This window comes from Macaca mulatta, chromosome 14 (genome assembly GCF_049350105.2).
Source record: "Macaca mulatta isolate MMU2019108-1 chromosome 14, T2T-MMU8v2.0, whole genome shotgun sequence".
In the NCBI taxonomy this organism is placed as follows: domain Eukaryota; kingdom Metazoa; phylum Chordata; class Mammalia; order Primates; family Cercopithecidae; genus Macaca; species Macaca mulatta.
The window spans coordinates 76,919,315-76,936,900 of NC_133419.1; the positions used below are offsets into that span (position 1 = coordinate 76,919,315).

The following is a 17,586-nucleotide window of genomic DNA, read 5'->3' on the forward strand; positions in this document are numbered from 1 at the left end:
TTTCTGTTCATTATGCACTTTACAGGTGTGATTTATTTAATCTTAACAACAGCCCTATGAGGTATATACTAATAGAATCATTATTTTATGGAGGAGGAGACTGAGTCACAGAGATTATGTAACTTGTCTAATTATATACTTAGATGTCATAATTGTAACAACTTTGTTGGCTACAAGAAATGTAAAATTATTTAATGCTATTAAATAAATAGATCTGGTTGCTTCCTAATGTCTTAACCTAAATCACCATCTCAAAAAGTAATATAATTTTTAGTTGTCTATAATAACATATTTTAACTCATGAATTATTTCAGTGAAGATAGTAGTGGGGAAAGAGTGTTACCAAAAATTTCCTTCATTAGCTACCAATTTAACTTTATAGTTGGCATAGGAAATTTTCTTTTAACCCCTTTCTCGTTTACCCCGAGAATACTTGCTGGTGGCGCTTGCAGCTGTAGCATTTACTCCAAGATAACTTTGCCACGAAATATCTTGCTTTGATTATTATTTTTGCATTGCTCTATTATATTGACTTTGGAAACAAAAGACATTATTCTATTTATAGCATTCTGTTTTTAGTAGTGGTATTTCCATTTACAAAATATAGTAATTCTCAGTTGCAGAAAATGTCAAATCCTAGAAGCTAGCATTCCTATGTGTGATGTTAACATAGTTCTCAAAAACAGTTTTTGTATTTTATTTTCATACTGAAAATCACTCAGATTTGTTTCAGCCTCAGAGAGTGTGTTTATATAAAATTAAATGAATGCTGGCAGCAAGCTACACTTTTTTTTTTCTAAATGAAAAAAAGGTTAAAGGAATGTTTATGTTTGGAAAGTCAATGTAACAATTATGGCATAAAGAAAAATTTAGAAAATAAAAAAAAAAAAAAACATCACCACCGTAGCACTTTAATTTTATTTTTGCCTATCACCTTCAAGTTCTTGTCCACACATTTTTTGTATAGGTAGAAAAATAATGTATCTTTTTTTGTATCCTGTATTTGACAAAGTAAGCTATTAAAAATTATTTTAAAAGAAGGCAATTAAAAATTTCAAACAAAAATGTTCTTTGTCTTTATATTTTTCAACAGCTTTTATGTAAGTTTAAGGAGTTGTACAAATATTTTGGCGAAGTTGGGGATACATAAAAGCACATTACCTTTTGTTTTTGACCTCTTACGCTAGTCCTGCCATCCTAAGTATTGCTATGGAAAGGATTATTTGCCTGTAAAGTTCAAGTCCAGTGTATAATTTGGTTTGAAAGCTCTTATATAATACAATCATAGACAAAAGATTTGTTTTTCTTTATGAACTTTGTTAATGTAAGTGTTTTAGTTGCATTTCTGAAATGAGAAATAAACTAAGAAAGATAGGAATTTGAGGAATAAAAGTTTAGTTTCATCAGTATTAAAAAAAACTTCTCCTTAGGCAAGACTGAGTAAATGTGTGTGACTGCTGCCCTCTTGGGTTGGTATAAGGGACATGTATTTAAAAATAATTTGTGCTGAGATTTATCTTTCTTCTTTCAAAGGTGTTAAAATCATCACACAACAGGTTCAACCAAGTAAAATCTTACCCAAACCGGTGACAGCAACTCTACCCACCAGTAGCAATTCTCCTATTATGGTGGTTAGCAGTAATGGTGCAATTATGACAACTAAACTGGTAACCACTCCTACTGGTAAGTTCTCTTGAGCATCAGTTCATTTATTCATCATACATTCATCAAATTGTTTCTCTATGCCAGCAATATACTTGACACTTGGGATACAGAGATTTATGAGACAGTTTTTCAAAGAGGCCTTTCTTGATTCTTACACCCCTACCACCCTGATGTTAACTTTCTTTTGTTATTCTTTCTGATGATCCTTTGTTCTTTTCGTTGATAGCACTTCCCATAATTTCTTACCTATCTAGTTGTATGTTGGTTTGTTTAATGTTGTTCCTTTTATTGAACCATAAGCTCTATGAGGGTAAGGGACCATCTCCATTTTATTTACCATATATACAGAGCTAGTCTGTAAGTAGGTGCTCAGTCAGGATTTGTTGAATGAAATTGACCCAACCCACAAGGATTTTACTCTGATGAAGTTGAGAAGCGTATATGTTACGTTACGGTTGACTAAGCATTGCTGAGACCGAGGGAAGCACAGAATGGCATTGTGCTCTGATAGGCAAGCAACCAGCATATGCTGGAGGAAGTGAGTGTTGAACATTTTGGATAGTAACACTATCTAAAATGTGGCCTTGAGCAGATTACTTAATCCCTCTAAATATTTTTCTTTGTTTATTTGTTTTTGTTTTTTCTCCTGTTTATTTAAATGGGATAATAATCCCTATACCATAAGGTTATTATAAGTACTAAATGAAATCAGGTATGTAGAAAGTCCCCAGCATAGTGCTCAATAGTTGTCACTATTAATATTATAATTAGCCATTACTGTTATTTTAAATGTATGACTCTTTAACCAAATGTTTTGAGGATGGCTAGTGTTTAGATGACAGAATTTAAATAGTGTAAAATGATACCTGTCTCAAGCTTATAAGCTGTCATTTATTGGCCAGTGTGTAAAGGTCTTTACAAACATTGCACTTAGTCTCCTTTAGGCTTTATCATCTCCATTTTCAGCAACTTGCCTAAGGTAACATAGCCAAAAATAGGCAGAACTAGGGTTTGAACCAGTTTAACTCCAAAACCTGTGCTTGCTTTTGTTTTTTAAATTGCAGTAAAATATATATAACATGAAATTTACCATTTTCAAATGTATAGTTCATTGGCATTAAGTACATTCACATTGTTGTATAACCATCAGCACCATCTATCTACAAAACATTTTCATCTTCCGAAACTGAAACTCTTGTACTCATTCAACAATAATGCTTCATTTCCCCACTTTCTCCAATCCCTGGCATCACCATTCTGCTTTCTGTCTCTATGTAAAGCCTGTGCTTTTAAACACTATTATTCTTTAGTATTAACTCTATTATACTTCCCCTAAACTTTTCTAAATAGATAATAGTGTTATGCATATGTGATTCCTCATGTTATGGAAAAGTAGTGAAAAATAATATTTTGTCTATGTTTATGTGTCTGTGTTATAATAAGTGTTTCTTTTTTTAAACAAAAACTTAATTTGAATTTTTTCCAGATGTAATTTGCCAAATTAAAACTATGTATCCATATGGCATATTTACTTTGCACTAGTTTTGTGGGGTTTGTTTTTTTTTTCCATTCAGATGTATGCTTATAACCAATCTAAACTAATTCTCCTTGTTGTTCTTCCCGTTCTCCCTTTTTGGGTAATGGTTGTATTTTTCAAAGGTAAATAACTTGGTAAAACCATTTTTTGCGGGGGAGGAGGTGAGTGTTGAAAATGGCTATCAAAGTGGTCCATGAATTTGATTATCATATAATGAAAGAAATTTCTTCAAGTGAAGATGATGTTATCTTAGTCATTTTTTTTTTTTTCATTCTCCCTAAGGCATTGATGCTTAATTTAGGAATAGCCTTTCTGAGTTACTGGATTTGTGAGAAACTACAACAGACTCATGTAGTTAGCTTTTAATTCCTGTTTGGAGAAAAGAAAAAAGAGTTAGAAATAGTGGGGAAGGATATAAAATCTTTTGAGATACATGAAGAAAAATAGTCTAACAGGTCTAAAGTTGAGGAAATATGTAAATAGAGAAAATTTTAGGCTAAAGAGAAACATTCCTGGCAACTCTAGGCAGCTTTAACTTTAATCTTTACTAAAATGATAGAATAACCAACCCTTTAAAAGACGGATGTGTATTTAGAGGGTAGCAGATTACAAAGCAATGAAAGTTTGTAAAATTTTAGACAAACAATACTGCCTTATTTGCTCAATGCCAACATTGGGTTTGGCACTAAGACAGCATAAAACAGATGCAGAGACCTTAAAATCGATGACAGAAATATCCAAAATACTCTGGCAGGAAAGATGATTAAATTCGTTTCTTTTGGCATAAAACTAGTAGAAGAAGGGTAGTGGAAGAAGGGAACAGAGTTAACTCTACTTTTTCTTGGGTTAGTAATTTGATGCAACACATCACAAAATTTTATGTGTAAAATTAAATTGACTTGGCTGTAGTACTTGCTATATGTGTTGAAAACTGGCTGTAAAATTATAAATTAATGTCTTGACACCTTGAAATTCCATTTTCAAGTTATAGCAATATAGATTATATTGAATTACAGTTAAACTGTATTAGTTATCGTTGTTCTATAAGCAATGACAACTTTTTCTTTTGGCTTTTCCTTTTCTATAGGCACACAAGCAACCTATACCCGGCCAACAGTGAGCCCATCCATTGGTCGGATGGCTGCAACCCCTGGAGCTGCAACCTATGTGAAAACTACGAGTGGTAGCATCATTACAGTAGTACCCAAATCATTAGCTACCTTGGGGGGCAAGATAATTAGCAGTAATATAGTTTCTGGTAGGTATATCTGAAATATGTTAAAGGTATAGGTGGCCTTCATTGAGAGAAAAATAAAGAACTTGTTTCATTGAAGGATTATATTTGATCTCAGTGTTTTGCTTAGAAATCTAAAGCTTTGTTTTAGTCCTTATGTTTCATGATTAAATATAGTTTTTAGTTTTAATATTCAATATTCACATATAAAGCTTTTGATAGTTTTAAAATGGAAAGAACCTTTAGTTGCTTTTAGTCAGAGTGGAAAGATTATAGTTTATATATGCATAGAGATTTTTCATTTGCAAAGTATTCTCCTATTTGTCAACCCATTCAGACCCCGTAACAACTCTGAGGTGGTTGCTGTTGTGCTAAATTTACAAAGGAAGATAGATTTGGGTTTAGAGAGAGCAAATTGACCTGTCCAAGACGAATTAGAGTTAGAAAGTGGAAGAATTATTATTTGTTCTAAATATGTTTTTGGGAACATATCTCATAATTTCAATTACTAATGTCACTTTAGTTTATTAAAAATAAAAATATTTGAATAGTTTATTTGCTTTTTGCCATTTATATTAACTTTGCTTTTCAGAAATATTTTACTTTAATAGTGAAAGCCAACCGTCTGCCTATTTATTGGTATATGGAAACCATACCTGGTTTTTATTGGCTCATTAATCTCTGCAGTTCTTGGGTTGTGAACCCTAATGTGGAATGTTAACATGGCATCTGTTTTCATCGATTATTATTTTTAATTAAAACGATGTAAATAATCTCTGATTAAGCAAGACTGTAGACTTTAATTGTCTAACATTTTTGTAGACGAGTCATATTTTGTATGCCCCAGGTGAGTTGTTCTAACATTTTAAAGTCAAGGGATTGAAGTTCCTGGCAGTAATTTGATGTTGCTGATAACTCAGGGAGTTAAAAAATAAAAAAGCAAAGTAGAGCATGGTATTGGCATAAAGTGCTATATTTAAAGCTGTTAATTTTGGCTCTACTTTTAAATGTAAGTGAGAAAATCCAATGTTTGCCAGACTGAGGAGGGTGAAACCGGTAGGGAAAGAATCATCGTACTCCAGGTTTTAAGAGGATATTTTAAATAACAGTTAAAACTTAAATTATAATTTATTACTTGACAGTATCTTTACATAGTATAAAGCACTTACTCAAACATTTGTCAAAAAGGGATCATGTATTTCATTGGTAGGTAGTTTTTTATGACCTTAAGGATTTTTCTGTACTTATACGTGAATTTGTAGTTTCATATAGCTTGAAGGAATGTTTATATGTCACAAGTCCTCTATTTTCAGACCTAATTCATAATGTAGCTGCTTTGTACCTGGTTAGAGCAATACAAGCAAGCACATTTTCCTAAAAGCAGAGATGTCATTTGAAATTTATGTATCTTATACAGGTATAACGTGTTATCCATCTTTGTATTGAATTATAAAACCGTTCATGGTTAGTTGCTACTTCAAGTGCATGAGTGTACATGAGTAGAGACTTTTCCAGCATTACAGGATATATTTGGCATACAGTTTAAACAACTTTATTCATTGCATGGTGCTCATTACGTCTCTATCTCTGCTTCACTGACACTTTTATTCCAAAGAACTTCTCTTCTTCTGGTTGCTCTAAACTGATCCTGTGTTACATCTCACTGTTCTCTATAAAGACAGTTTTCTTATTTTATAATATTATTGTTGATCTATGATACTGGGATTATAGGTTAGTTTTAAAATCTTTCATTGCCTGTTTATAGTAAACTGTTTATTGTAAGCATTTCATTGCCTGTTTATTGATAAGCCTGGTTGAATGAATTTACACAGTTTTCTGTCTTCATCCATGAGCAGATGCTTTTTCTAGGATCCCATCTCCCCCAAACAAAAAAGAAGTACTTTCCTTTTTTTTTTTTTTTTTTTTTTTAAGACAAAGTCTCACTCTGTTGCCCAGGCCAGGGTGCAGTGGTGTGATTGGCTCATTACAGTGTCAGCCTCCTGGGCTCAAGCAATCCTGATACCTCAGCCTCCCAGGTAGCTAAGACTACAGGCCCACACCGCCATGCTTGGCTAATTTTTGTATTTTTTCTAGAGACAGGGTTTTGCATGTCACCCTGGCTGGTCTCAGACTCCTGAGCTCAAGCGATTTGCCCACCTTGGCCTCCCAAGGTGCTGGGATTACAGGCATGAGCCACTGTGTCTGGCTCTTTTCTTAAAATACACTCACACATCTAGCTATAAGAATAGAAGACTTAAAAAAAGACTCTTTCCCTCTCATTGTGGGGGAATTTGGAAACTACAGCAAGGTTCAAGGAAAATTAAAAACCTATGATTTTTACTATCCATAGGACTGTGTTAAAATTTAGGTATATTTCTTTTTATTCATTTTTCTATTCATTTATTTGTATAAATGTGTGTGTGTGTATATATTTTTTTAAATTGGGATCCAATATAGTCAGATTTTATCCTTGTTTCCTATAGTAATGTTATTTTCCCATGCTAGTAAATGTATTTTGACACCCCTCCTCATATTAACCATTTTCTTATCGTAGCAAGTTTTAGGTTGCTTACAGGCTGTCTTGTGTGTGTGTGCGTGGGTGTGTGTGTATGTGGCATTATAAATAATTCTATGATGAACATTATTATACATAAATTATTTTGTGGAATTCTTACTTCTTCTGTATAAATATCCTAGGATGCAATTTAATGCTTCTAGAGTACTTTCTAGAAAGATCACTTTGTTCTTTTTATTAGAGCAAACAGTTAAATGGAATCCATGACTATCTTTAGAGTTGATTCATATCTTTTTTTTTTTTTTTTGAGACGGAATCCTGCTCTGTCACCTAGGTTGGAATGTATGTAGTGGTGTGATCTCTGCTCACTGCAACCCCTGCCTCCCGGGTTCAAGCAATTCTCCTGCCTCAGCCTCCTGAGTAGCTGGGATTACAGGCGCCTGCCACCACGCTCGGCTAATTTTTGTATTTTTAGCAGAGACAGGGTTTCACCATGTTGGCCAGGATGATCTCAAACTCCTGACTTCCAGTGATCCACCTGCCTCGGGCTCCCAAAGTGCTGGTATTATAGGCGTCAGTCACTGCGCCTGGCCAATTCAGATTTTATAGAATCAAATATTTATTTACATGTTTATATATTAGATTATCAGATTTGTACTTTTTTTGTGAGCTTTGTTGAGGGTTAGATGAATAATTATATTGGATTCTTCAGAGTTGAACTCACTACCTTGATTCTGGGGACATTATGAGAACCTGTGACAATAGCAAAACTTTAATTCTACTGATCTTTAGTACGGTGTCCAGGAAAGAAGCTGTTATTTTTGCACTTTTTCATTCGTTCATTCTTTGAGCAAAGCAACATAAAACCTCACCTAAGAGACCAAGATTATCAGGTAATTTTAGAATCTGTAAATAGAATAGTAAAATCTGAGCCAATAAATTTGTGTTCTTCTTTAAGCCTACCTATTATAATGCCCAAACTTTTACAGGAATCTTTTTTAAAAATAAGAATGCCTGAAATGCATCAATATCATAGTTGATTATTATCCAAATGAGATTTACAGTTATTTGCACCCATTATATCTCGATTGTTTTATAAGTGAAGACTATATAAGTGGGTCCTTCTGATACGCTACAAGCCAGATACTCTGCTGTGTGTTGTGATACAGAGGAATATATGCATGAGTTTTATTATCTGCCCTAAAGAATGCTAAGCAAGTGAATTTGTATAATTCTTTTGTAACATGGGAACGGCAGTCTACTGTGAAAGCACAGAAGGTGACTTTTTTGTAATGAATAATACTTCTTCAATATAATGTAGGTATCCCCTAATATAGAAACATGTTCACTGGAATTTCAGACATTTATAATTGATCATTGTATCAATTATAAATTATATTCTATTTTAATATAATGTTAGACTTGCTTTTCCTTATGCTATTCCTTTTTCTTCTATTTTCTGGCATTTGCCACCCCGCCCACCACATTTTGTTAAGCTTGTGGACTTGGTTTGCAACTATCATATAAATTGAAAAACTTCTGTAATGGAAGGGATTAGACATTTTAGTAGGTAAAAATATAATTCATTTGTTAAGCAAGTTTTGTCAAAAAGTGGCCCTTGTACTTTAGCATAAAGTCAAAAACATAGTAAATCATGTCAAAAGAGGTCTGTATGAAACCGTGTCAGAAAGGTCTATAGAGTTAATCACATGTGAGGGATTAAAGTTAATTAAGAGTTAAAGTTAGTATAAGTGAATCATGGGCAGCTTGGTTTTTGAAATTCTTAACAGCTGACTATTTAGAGACTACAAATAAATGGAAAAAGTTGTGAAGCTAGTTCATAGGTTAAAATGCTCTTTTATGTAACCTCAGAGCATGTTACCTTGGACTAATGAAACATTATATAATGGCAAGTATATTATAAAGACATTTTTTGTAGCAGTATTGCCAAAATTAACATATAGCTAGAATATTCTTATTCTTAGTGTAACTTTGTTTAAAAAAATTAAGTATGGAATATTAAGGTTTTCCAGTGGAAAATAATAAAATTGTGTTTATTTTTTGAAGACATATTACTCATGTTTTTATTAAGTAATAATTCTGTGCTTAGTCATTTGATAGATGATATATAGGCCTGTAGAAGAAGAACTCGACATGCCTCTTTTCATAAGCAGAGGAAATTACAGCAGCAAAAGTAGCATTGGAATTTGTATACTCAAAGACCAATGTGGAAACCAGCACATTAAAGGAGAGGTGTATGTTAGTTAATTCTAAAAATTAAGGTCTGACAAAGCCTGGAAAGCTAGGCAGAGGAGTTTGGGCTTTGTGTGGTAGGTAACGGGAAGCCATAATGAAGAAGTTACTTGTTAGATTAAAGTTTATGGTGTGTACTCTGGAGTACATGCTAATTAGATTAAGATGGTAGATTAAGGGACAGATTATGTATTAATAGGATTTTGAAACATGAGGGAAAGTTAGAACTGGGGACGAAACGGGAAATTAGGGAGTTTAACCAGTTGACATGTTCCAGGTTCTTGGCATGATAAATTTAGTTTTTTAAGAATGTAATTGTCATCCACTGTCCTAAGCACTGAGGAATCATAAAAAGGTACAGTGTGGAGATTAAGGGGCTTTCATCTTGTTGAGAGGTATAGGGAGTTAAGATGGGGAAATAGGCCAAGCTTGCTGGCTCATGCCTGTAATTCCAACAATTTGGGAGGCTGAAACAGGAGGATCACTTGAGGCCAGGAGTTCAAGACCAACCTGGGCAATGTAGTAAGACCCCATCTCTACCAAAAAATACAGAAATTAGCCAGGCATGATGGCACATACCTGAAGTCCTAGGTACCTAAGAGGCTGAGATGGGAGGATTGTGTGAGCCCGAGAGTTGAAGCCTGCAGTAGATATGATCATGCCACTGCACTCCAGCCTGGGTAACAGAGTGAGACCCCGTCTCTCTTAAAAAAAAAAAAAAAAAAAAAAGAGTCCAGGCACAGTGGCTCACACCTATAGTCCCAACACTTTGTGAAGCTGAGGCAGGAGGATCACTTGAGCCTAAGAGTTTGAGATCAGCCAGGGCAACATAGTGAGACCACGTCTCTACAAAAAATCAAAGAGTAAGGTGGGAGGACCACTTGAGCTCGGAAGGTCAAGGCTGCAAGCTGTGGTTGCTTCATTCAACTCCCGTCTGGGTGACAGAGCAAGACCTTGCCTTAAAAAAATAAAAATAAAAATAAAATTTTTTGAAAAAGAGAAGAAGACAAGGAATAAATCAAAGATTTGCACCAGAATTTACATCTGAAGGTTGGAAGGTAGATTTGATAGGTAGAAGAGAAGCCAATTATGGAAAGATGTGTGGGAGAGGGCAAAGTAATACTATGTTTGGATCAGTAGGTATAGACCTATTAGATAGATTTTAATAATTGACAATATAAGTTTATATATGTAAATTAGAGTTTTATCCTCACACTCTCCAGAGTGCTGCAGATTACAGAAGCATACAGTGAATCTGTGACTTGTTTTGTATATCATTTACTTTGTCTTTTTTGTTTGTTTGTTTTGAGATTGAGTCTCACTCTGTAGCCCAGGATGGAGTGCAGTGGCACGATCTGGGCTCACTGCAACCTCCACTTCCCAGGTTCAAGCAATTCTTCTGCCTCAGCCTTCCATGTAGCTGGGATTACAGGTGCCCACCACCACCCCCAGCTAGTTTTTTTTTTATTTTTAGTAGAGACAGAGTTTCACCAGGTTGGACAGGCTGATCTTGAACTCCTGACCTCTGGTGATCCACCCATCTCGGCCTCTCAAAGTGCTGGCATTATGAGCGTGAGCCAACCATGCCTGGCCTACTTTGTCTTTTTTAATCACAGAAAAATAATGGCTTATTTCTTGTCATACGTTTTTTCTAGAACCTAGTATTATGTAAATTTAAGTATTTACTTCATGTTCTTTTTTGAAGGGTTTTCCCATCACTTCAGTCACAGATATAATACTGGGTCTGGGGGAAATATATGTCATAGATTCTGATTTGTTTCTTTTAACTAGTCAAAGAATATTGATGGTGAAACTGATGTTTTTTGATTCTGAGTTTTGTGTATAGGTTCTCAGATTCTAAAAAGATGACTGCTTTAAGAGTCAATTCTTAATATTCTTTCATTCTGGTATGACTTATAACTTACTATTCCAAGCCTTCATTTTCATCGTCATGACAGCTTTCATGTCGTCTAGGAATGACATTTACTATATGTACTAATTGTGTATAATATAAATAGAAATAACCAAGTGTCTCTAGTCCTTAACTCAGGCCTCCTTTTCTTCCCCCTTTTCTAAGGAACAACTACCAAAATCACTACAATCCCAATGACTTCCAAGCCCAATGTGATTGTTGTGCAAAAGACTACAGGAAAAGGAACGACCATTCAAGGCCTCCCGGGCAAAAATGTTGTCACAACGTTGCTAAATGCTGGAGTAAGTAAGAGCTTCAACTGCAGATTTAGCAATTCACAGAGGGTTTAAAGACCAGCTATATAAATATTTGCACAAGGACTTGAGAACCCTACAATAGCCAGAATGGCTTGATTTACTACTGCTGTGATATAATAACTGTTAAAGCACCACCAACTGATACCATTTTTCACAGTAATTTCTAAAGCATGTTGCTCATACTTGCTCATAGCTAAATTGCTTGTGACCATGATTTAGATGCTTAGCTTTGTCCAAAAAGAGAATTCCATTGGCTTAACTGTAGGGGGATTTCTGTTGGAGCACTGTTTTATTCCAGCTTATGGTCAATAGATACTGACCTAGTATTTGGCTTAGGGTGGGCAAAGAGAAATATGTGGGATTAAGACTAATTGATAGGAATTTGTTACTTTCATTTTTTTTTTTTTTTTTCATTTTTACCTCTTTGAGCTATTAAAAAATGAAATCAGGCTGGATGTGGTGGCACATGCCTGTAATCCCAGCTGGTTGGGAGGCTGAGGTGGGAGAATCGCTTTCGCCTAGGAATTGAAGACCAGCCTTGGCAACAAAGCAAGACCCCCACCTCTACAAAAATTTATTTAAAAAATTAACCAGGTGTAGTAGCATGCACCTGTAGTCCCAGCTACTTGGGAGGCTAAGGTAGGAGCATCACTTGAGCCCAGGAGTTTGAGGCTGCTATGAGCCATGATCATGCCACTGCACTCCAGACTGGGCAACAGAATGAGACCTTGCCTCAAAAAAAAAAAAAAAAAAAATCAAAGAAATAACAGATTTATTTATAGTTCTGAAGGCAGTTGGTAGAAGGTTTGGAGTTTGACAAACCAGGGCTTTGTTTCTTTATATTGTAGTTGTTTGACCTTGGGTAACATGTTCAACCTCTCTCATTCTTAATTTCCTCATTTGTACATTGGGGTTGATGATATTTACCAGGGAGGTTGTTTAGTAACTGGTAGCTATTGTGAAAGTGCTTAGAATAGGGCCTGGCACATAAGACATCCTCAATCATTGATTTTCTTCTTCTCGTTATTCTTGGTACTTAACTGTTTTGGCTTGTTAGTGTCCCTACCTTGTCTGACTTCACTAGAACATGGAATGCTATACTTCACTTAAGTAGATCTCATAAAAGCTTCATTGGTAGGGGTCCAGCATTAGATTTTTTCAATGTGTAGGAAAACAGATTGTTCCTAGCCTGAATTTACATAGTAAGCCAAAAGTAAAGCAGAATTAGAATTCAGTTTTTCAGAACCCTTTGTAATGTGGTTTGCAATTTCAAAGAACTTGATATGTAAGAGGGGCTGCTTTGTATTCTAGGCCCTGTGGTCACAAAGATCTGAGAGTCATGTATGATTCATAGCTGTTAGATATCTCTGATAACAACTGTTTGACACAGGCAGTGCTAGTGAAACAAGCAAATCAACATATAAGACCGTTTTCTGGGCTGGGTGTGGAGGCTCATGCCTGTAATTCCAGCAATTTGGGAGGCCAAGGCAGGTGGATCACTTGAGCCCAGGAGTTTGAGACCAGCCTGAGCAACATGGTGAAACCCCATCTTTACAAAATTACAAAAATTAGCATGGAGGTGCATGCCTGTTATCCCAGCTACTTGGGAGGCTGAGGTGGAGGATCACTTGAGCCCGGGAGGCAGAGGTTGCAGTGAGCCAAGATCTTGCCACTGTACTTCAGCCTGGGTGACAGAGCAAGACTCTGCCCCTGCCACCCCTGCCAAAGACCAAATAGGCACATTCACCTCTACTCACCACTTGCTCACCTGTGCATGCCCACAACACACATCAGAAGAGCTTTTTTGAAAAACAGGCCGCTAGTTGGTTTTGTTTGGCTTAAATGGCTCATCATACTCGGACAGGGTCCATTGAGCTATTTAATAGATAGGTATGCTCACTTGCAAACTAGTGGCTCTTGGCAAATGAACTAGAGCTCTTTCCAGAGATGGCGCTGTGAAGAGTATGCATGTGTTGAAATAAGTAATAACACCATTGGCAGATGCTTCATGTTTCCCTTAAATAATTACAACAGATAGTTAAACTTGTGATTTTTGTAATTATATTTAGCTCTAATTCACAGTGATTGCTTTTTAGTCAGCTCACCTGGGTGCTTTGTGTTTACTGGCTGCTAAGTTTAGATAGGCACATATTTAGATGATGCTGGCTAAAAATTAAGGAAAACTGATGAGGTGCACATTCTCAGATCTTTTCATTTCCGTCTTAAGTTTATGGATTTTAATTTTAAAAATTGTAATAATTTAGTAAAGTCCCTGTATTTGAACTTAATTTAGTTAAGTTCATGTAAAAAGATGTTGATTTCATGAGTGACCAGAAAATGGTACTTAAGAATAAAGTAGATGAAAGCATAGAAAATGATGAAAAGTTAATGGATATAAGCTATCTAGTTAATAGACTAAAAGGATATTAGTAATATATGAATAGTAAAACATAGGAAGCACTGAGTTTTCCCATCCTTTTTTCCTACATATAACCTTATATATTATTAACAATATATAACATTCTTTCCTCATGGCATATGTTCATCAAATTTTTCCTATATATAACCTTAGAAAGAATGTTAATACTTCTGCTGATTTTGCTTGCCCGTAGGTTTTCATGTAGACATTCTAATATATATCCTTATAATTTCATATATGTAGAACTTAGGGGATTTATTTTATGTGTGTACATTTAGCTACTGGTATATTGCACAGTAATTTTCTAATTACACAAATATTTATTTCAAATATATTAGAAAATAAATATGTATTTGGGGGATAAGACTTATAATCCCAATTCTTAGAGACAAGCATTAACAGTGTACTATACCTTCTTCCAGAATTTTCTGACTATTATTTGTATTCCGTGAATGGGACAGTGTAATAAGTATTTTTGCATGTGGTAATTTTAAAAAATTCACTCATCAGAGAATAATTAATTCCTTCTTTGGGTAGAAAGTTGGTCAGATGACTTTCTAGATCATTTCGACCAAGTCTAGGATTTTTGATTTCCTGGAAACGTTATACTTTGTTACATAATCTACAGCCCCTTTTTCATCATCCTGGTAAAACCTTACTGATTTTTCAGTGAGAGGACTTATCATTTATATGCATATAAATCTCTTATGTAATCATTGACTTCAATTTAGGGAGAAAAGACTATTCAGACAGTGCCAACAGGAGCAAAGCCAGCTATCCTCACTGCTACAAGACCCATCACCAAAATGATTGTAACGCAGCCAAAAGGAATAGGTTCCACAGTTCAACCAGCAGCTAAAATCATCCCAACAAAAATTGTTTATGGGCAGCAAGGGAAAACACAGGTATGCTGTAAGATATGATGATTTTTCTTGGCTCTTAAATATTTTCAATTCCTAAAATTCCTGGGTAGAAATTTGAAGGAAAAGATCAGCAATCTTTAAGAAATCAGATTGTTAAAAGTTACGTTTGAATGTGTTAATTATTCACGTATCGTCAAAACTTTATTTATCTTTTCAGTACTTTCTTTAAGATATCTAAATGTTTATGTCGTGCTATCAGCAAAGATTATGGGGAAATAATTTCCTGGGAATACAATTTGCTGAAGGTGTATTTTGTGATTTGAGGGGGGTGGTTGAGGGAGGATCATAGTCATTCAGAATCACTCAAAGAAAAATATTTACTTTTTATAAGCTACCATGGCCTTCAAAAGCATTTTATTTACTTATAAAATTAGCTTTGCTTGACCCCTTGAACAATAGATAAGCTAGAGATGTATTTATTTTTCAATGAATAGAAGATAAGGGAACTTTTCTGAAAATTTGCCTTGGAATTTGAGGCTCAGGATCTAATCATATGTTGCTAGGCTACTGTTTATTTTGTAGGTATTTTGCTTTTCTGAGAATATCGAGGGAAGCAGTATTAGTTTTGGTTGAGAAATGCCATCCTAGAATTTGTATAAGAGGTATTAATTTACCTATAAACTACTAATTTACTTTTAGAGTCTGTTTCCTCAGAATTATAGCCAAATACTTTACATATCTTAAATATATATATATATAAGCTTTTGTGACAAGTCCAAATTGCCTATGGAGTTCAATTGTAATAATTTCATTTGCTTCATCATCTAGAGTATGATATAAACCATGTTTTCCTTCTTAACTCTTGGAAATGGGTAACTTAATAGAGTCTGAGAAATTTTAGAATCTTATATATGGTAGAAACAAAAATAATTGTGATGAGTTAATAGTTTTTATTCCGTAGCTCCAATTGAAGTTAACTCCTGGAATTCAGATTTTGAAGTAGAATGTCCCAGTTTGAAAATTTTCTCCCATTTCACTTGTTTCAGTGTTTTTTACTTTTACCAGGAGTTGATCTAGCACATGTTCCATGTTGCTTCTGATAGTTGTCAAATCAGTATTCATCTGGGGTTTCTTCAAAGATTAGTTTAGGTCCCAAGCAAGTTTTACTTTTTGCAGGTGTGTCAATTAGGAATTTGATTTAGTTTCTAATGAAGAAAAAAGAAATAAAAAAAAACTTGAAGAACACTGGCTCAAATAGATTAGGGTTTTATTTTTATTATATTAATAAAAGTTCAGAGGGAGGAAGTCCTGGACTGATATTGCAGCACAAACATTCCACTGGGAATCTAGACTCCTTGTGTCTTTTTGTTCTGCCATCCTCAGCTTGTGGATATCATTTTACTATATAGTCTACAGATTTTAAAATGACTTCTGAAGTCATAGGAAAACAGGCACAAAGGTTCTTGTCAGAATTATGGCTATTGCAGTCTGGCATGTACCACTTTAAAACACTATATATGGCTTACACTGTAATTTGTCTGTAGATTGAATTACTCTTTGATGAACAATACTGTGCCTAAAAAGCATAATTTACAGAATATTTTCCATACCAGGAAAATATCAGTTTATGACCTAGAAGTTTAGCATTTTTAAATCGTGTTCTAAAATTTTATCTCAGTATATTTCTGCTTTTCTCCTAGGTTCTTATTAAACCCAAACCAGTGACTTTTCAAGCGACAGTCGTTAGTGAACAAACAAGACAACTAGTAACAGAAACATTACAGCAAGCATCCAGGGTAGCAGAGGCTGGTAATTCATCTATTCAGGAAGGAAAAGAAGAACCACAGAATTATACAGATAGTAGTTCCTCTTCTACAGAGTCCTCCCAGAGTTCCCAAGGTAAGATCTATTTTACTTCTGATTTATATAAGTACTACTGACATAGTGCCTGAGTTCTAAAATAGAGGTTTTAGAGGTTGCTTCTATGCATTTCACAACAAATTTGTATGCTCTGTCGATTCTTTTGGCTTTATTTTTGTTGTTGTTGTTTGATGTTAAATCGGTGAGCTGAAATTTTATTTTTGGTAAAGGTTACCATTCTTTCCTGCATGGAATGTGTTCATCAAATAATTAACTTTAGATGATGAATCTGTCAGGTAGGTAATATTAAACTGGATAGAGTTATGATTCCCAGACGGTAATTTTCATATTCTTCCTCTCTGGTTTGGGTAAGTAGGAGAAAAAGTATGCAAAGAAGTGAATATATATTTTGAAATGGTTGTTGCTATACCCTGAGAAAGAATCAAGGTGGTCAGAGGTAGACTGTAAGTGGGCTGTAAGTAGGGTGACTATACATTCCTATTTGCATGGGACAAGTCCTAGTTTATGTTGTTCTGGCACAATTATTAAAGTACTCCCTTTCACTCTGAAAAGTATCCCAGATAATCATATGGTTGTCCTAATTATACGGAAGGAACTATGAAGCTAGATTCTACAGCAGGAAACTCTTTGTCCTCAGTGCTGTTTGAATTATGTTACTTTTCTAGGAAATCTCTTGAAATAAGCTCATGATCATAAGCTTTGAGACCTTCTACAAATCTAGTACTCATGTCTCTCAGTTATCTTAATTGTTCTTATTGTTAGGTGGTACATTTATGTTTGTGCTTATGTACTCTGATGCATCTAAGCAAAGCTGTTTATCTTCCCTTGTTCTTTCCACACTCTCTCCATTCCCTCTCTCTGCCTCCCCATTATTCTCTCTGGAGTGCTTTCTTAGCAACTTCACTTTTCTTATACACAGTCTTCAGATTGTGCAAACACGAGTATTTTAACTCTTTGGTGGAGTCTTCCCAGATTAGTTTTACATGGTTC

At 34.8% G+C, this 17,586-nt stretch overlaps 1 protein-coding gene across 50 annotated transcripts in view; it reads left to right on the top strand.

The window, feature by feature from the left end:
• The window catches only part of EMSY (EMSY transcriptional repressor, BRCA2 interacting), a 104,775-nt gene that overhangs the window by 64,675 nt on the left and 22,514 nt on the right, over nucleotides 1–17,586 (top strand). For all 50 annotated transcript variants that reach the window (XM_015115228.3, XM_015115231.3, XM_015115230.3 and 47 more), the window contains 5 exons: nucleotides 1,534–1,683; nucleotides 4,290–4,460; nucleotides 11,282–11,418; nucleotides 14,584–14,757; nucleotides 16,416–16,614. In XM_015115228.3, the coding sequence (XP_014970714.1) occupies nucleotides 1,534–1,683; nucleotides 4,290–4,460; nucleotides 11,282–11,418; nucleotides 14,584–14,757; nucleotides 16,416–16,614 (831 nt within the window). The remainder of the gene's footprint in view (nucleotides 1–1,533; nucleotides 1,684–4,289; nucleotides 4,461–11,281; nucleotides 11,419–14,583; nucleotides 14,758–16,415; nucleotides 16,615–17,586) is intronic.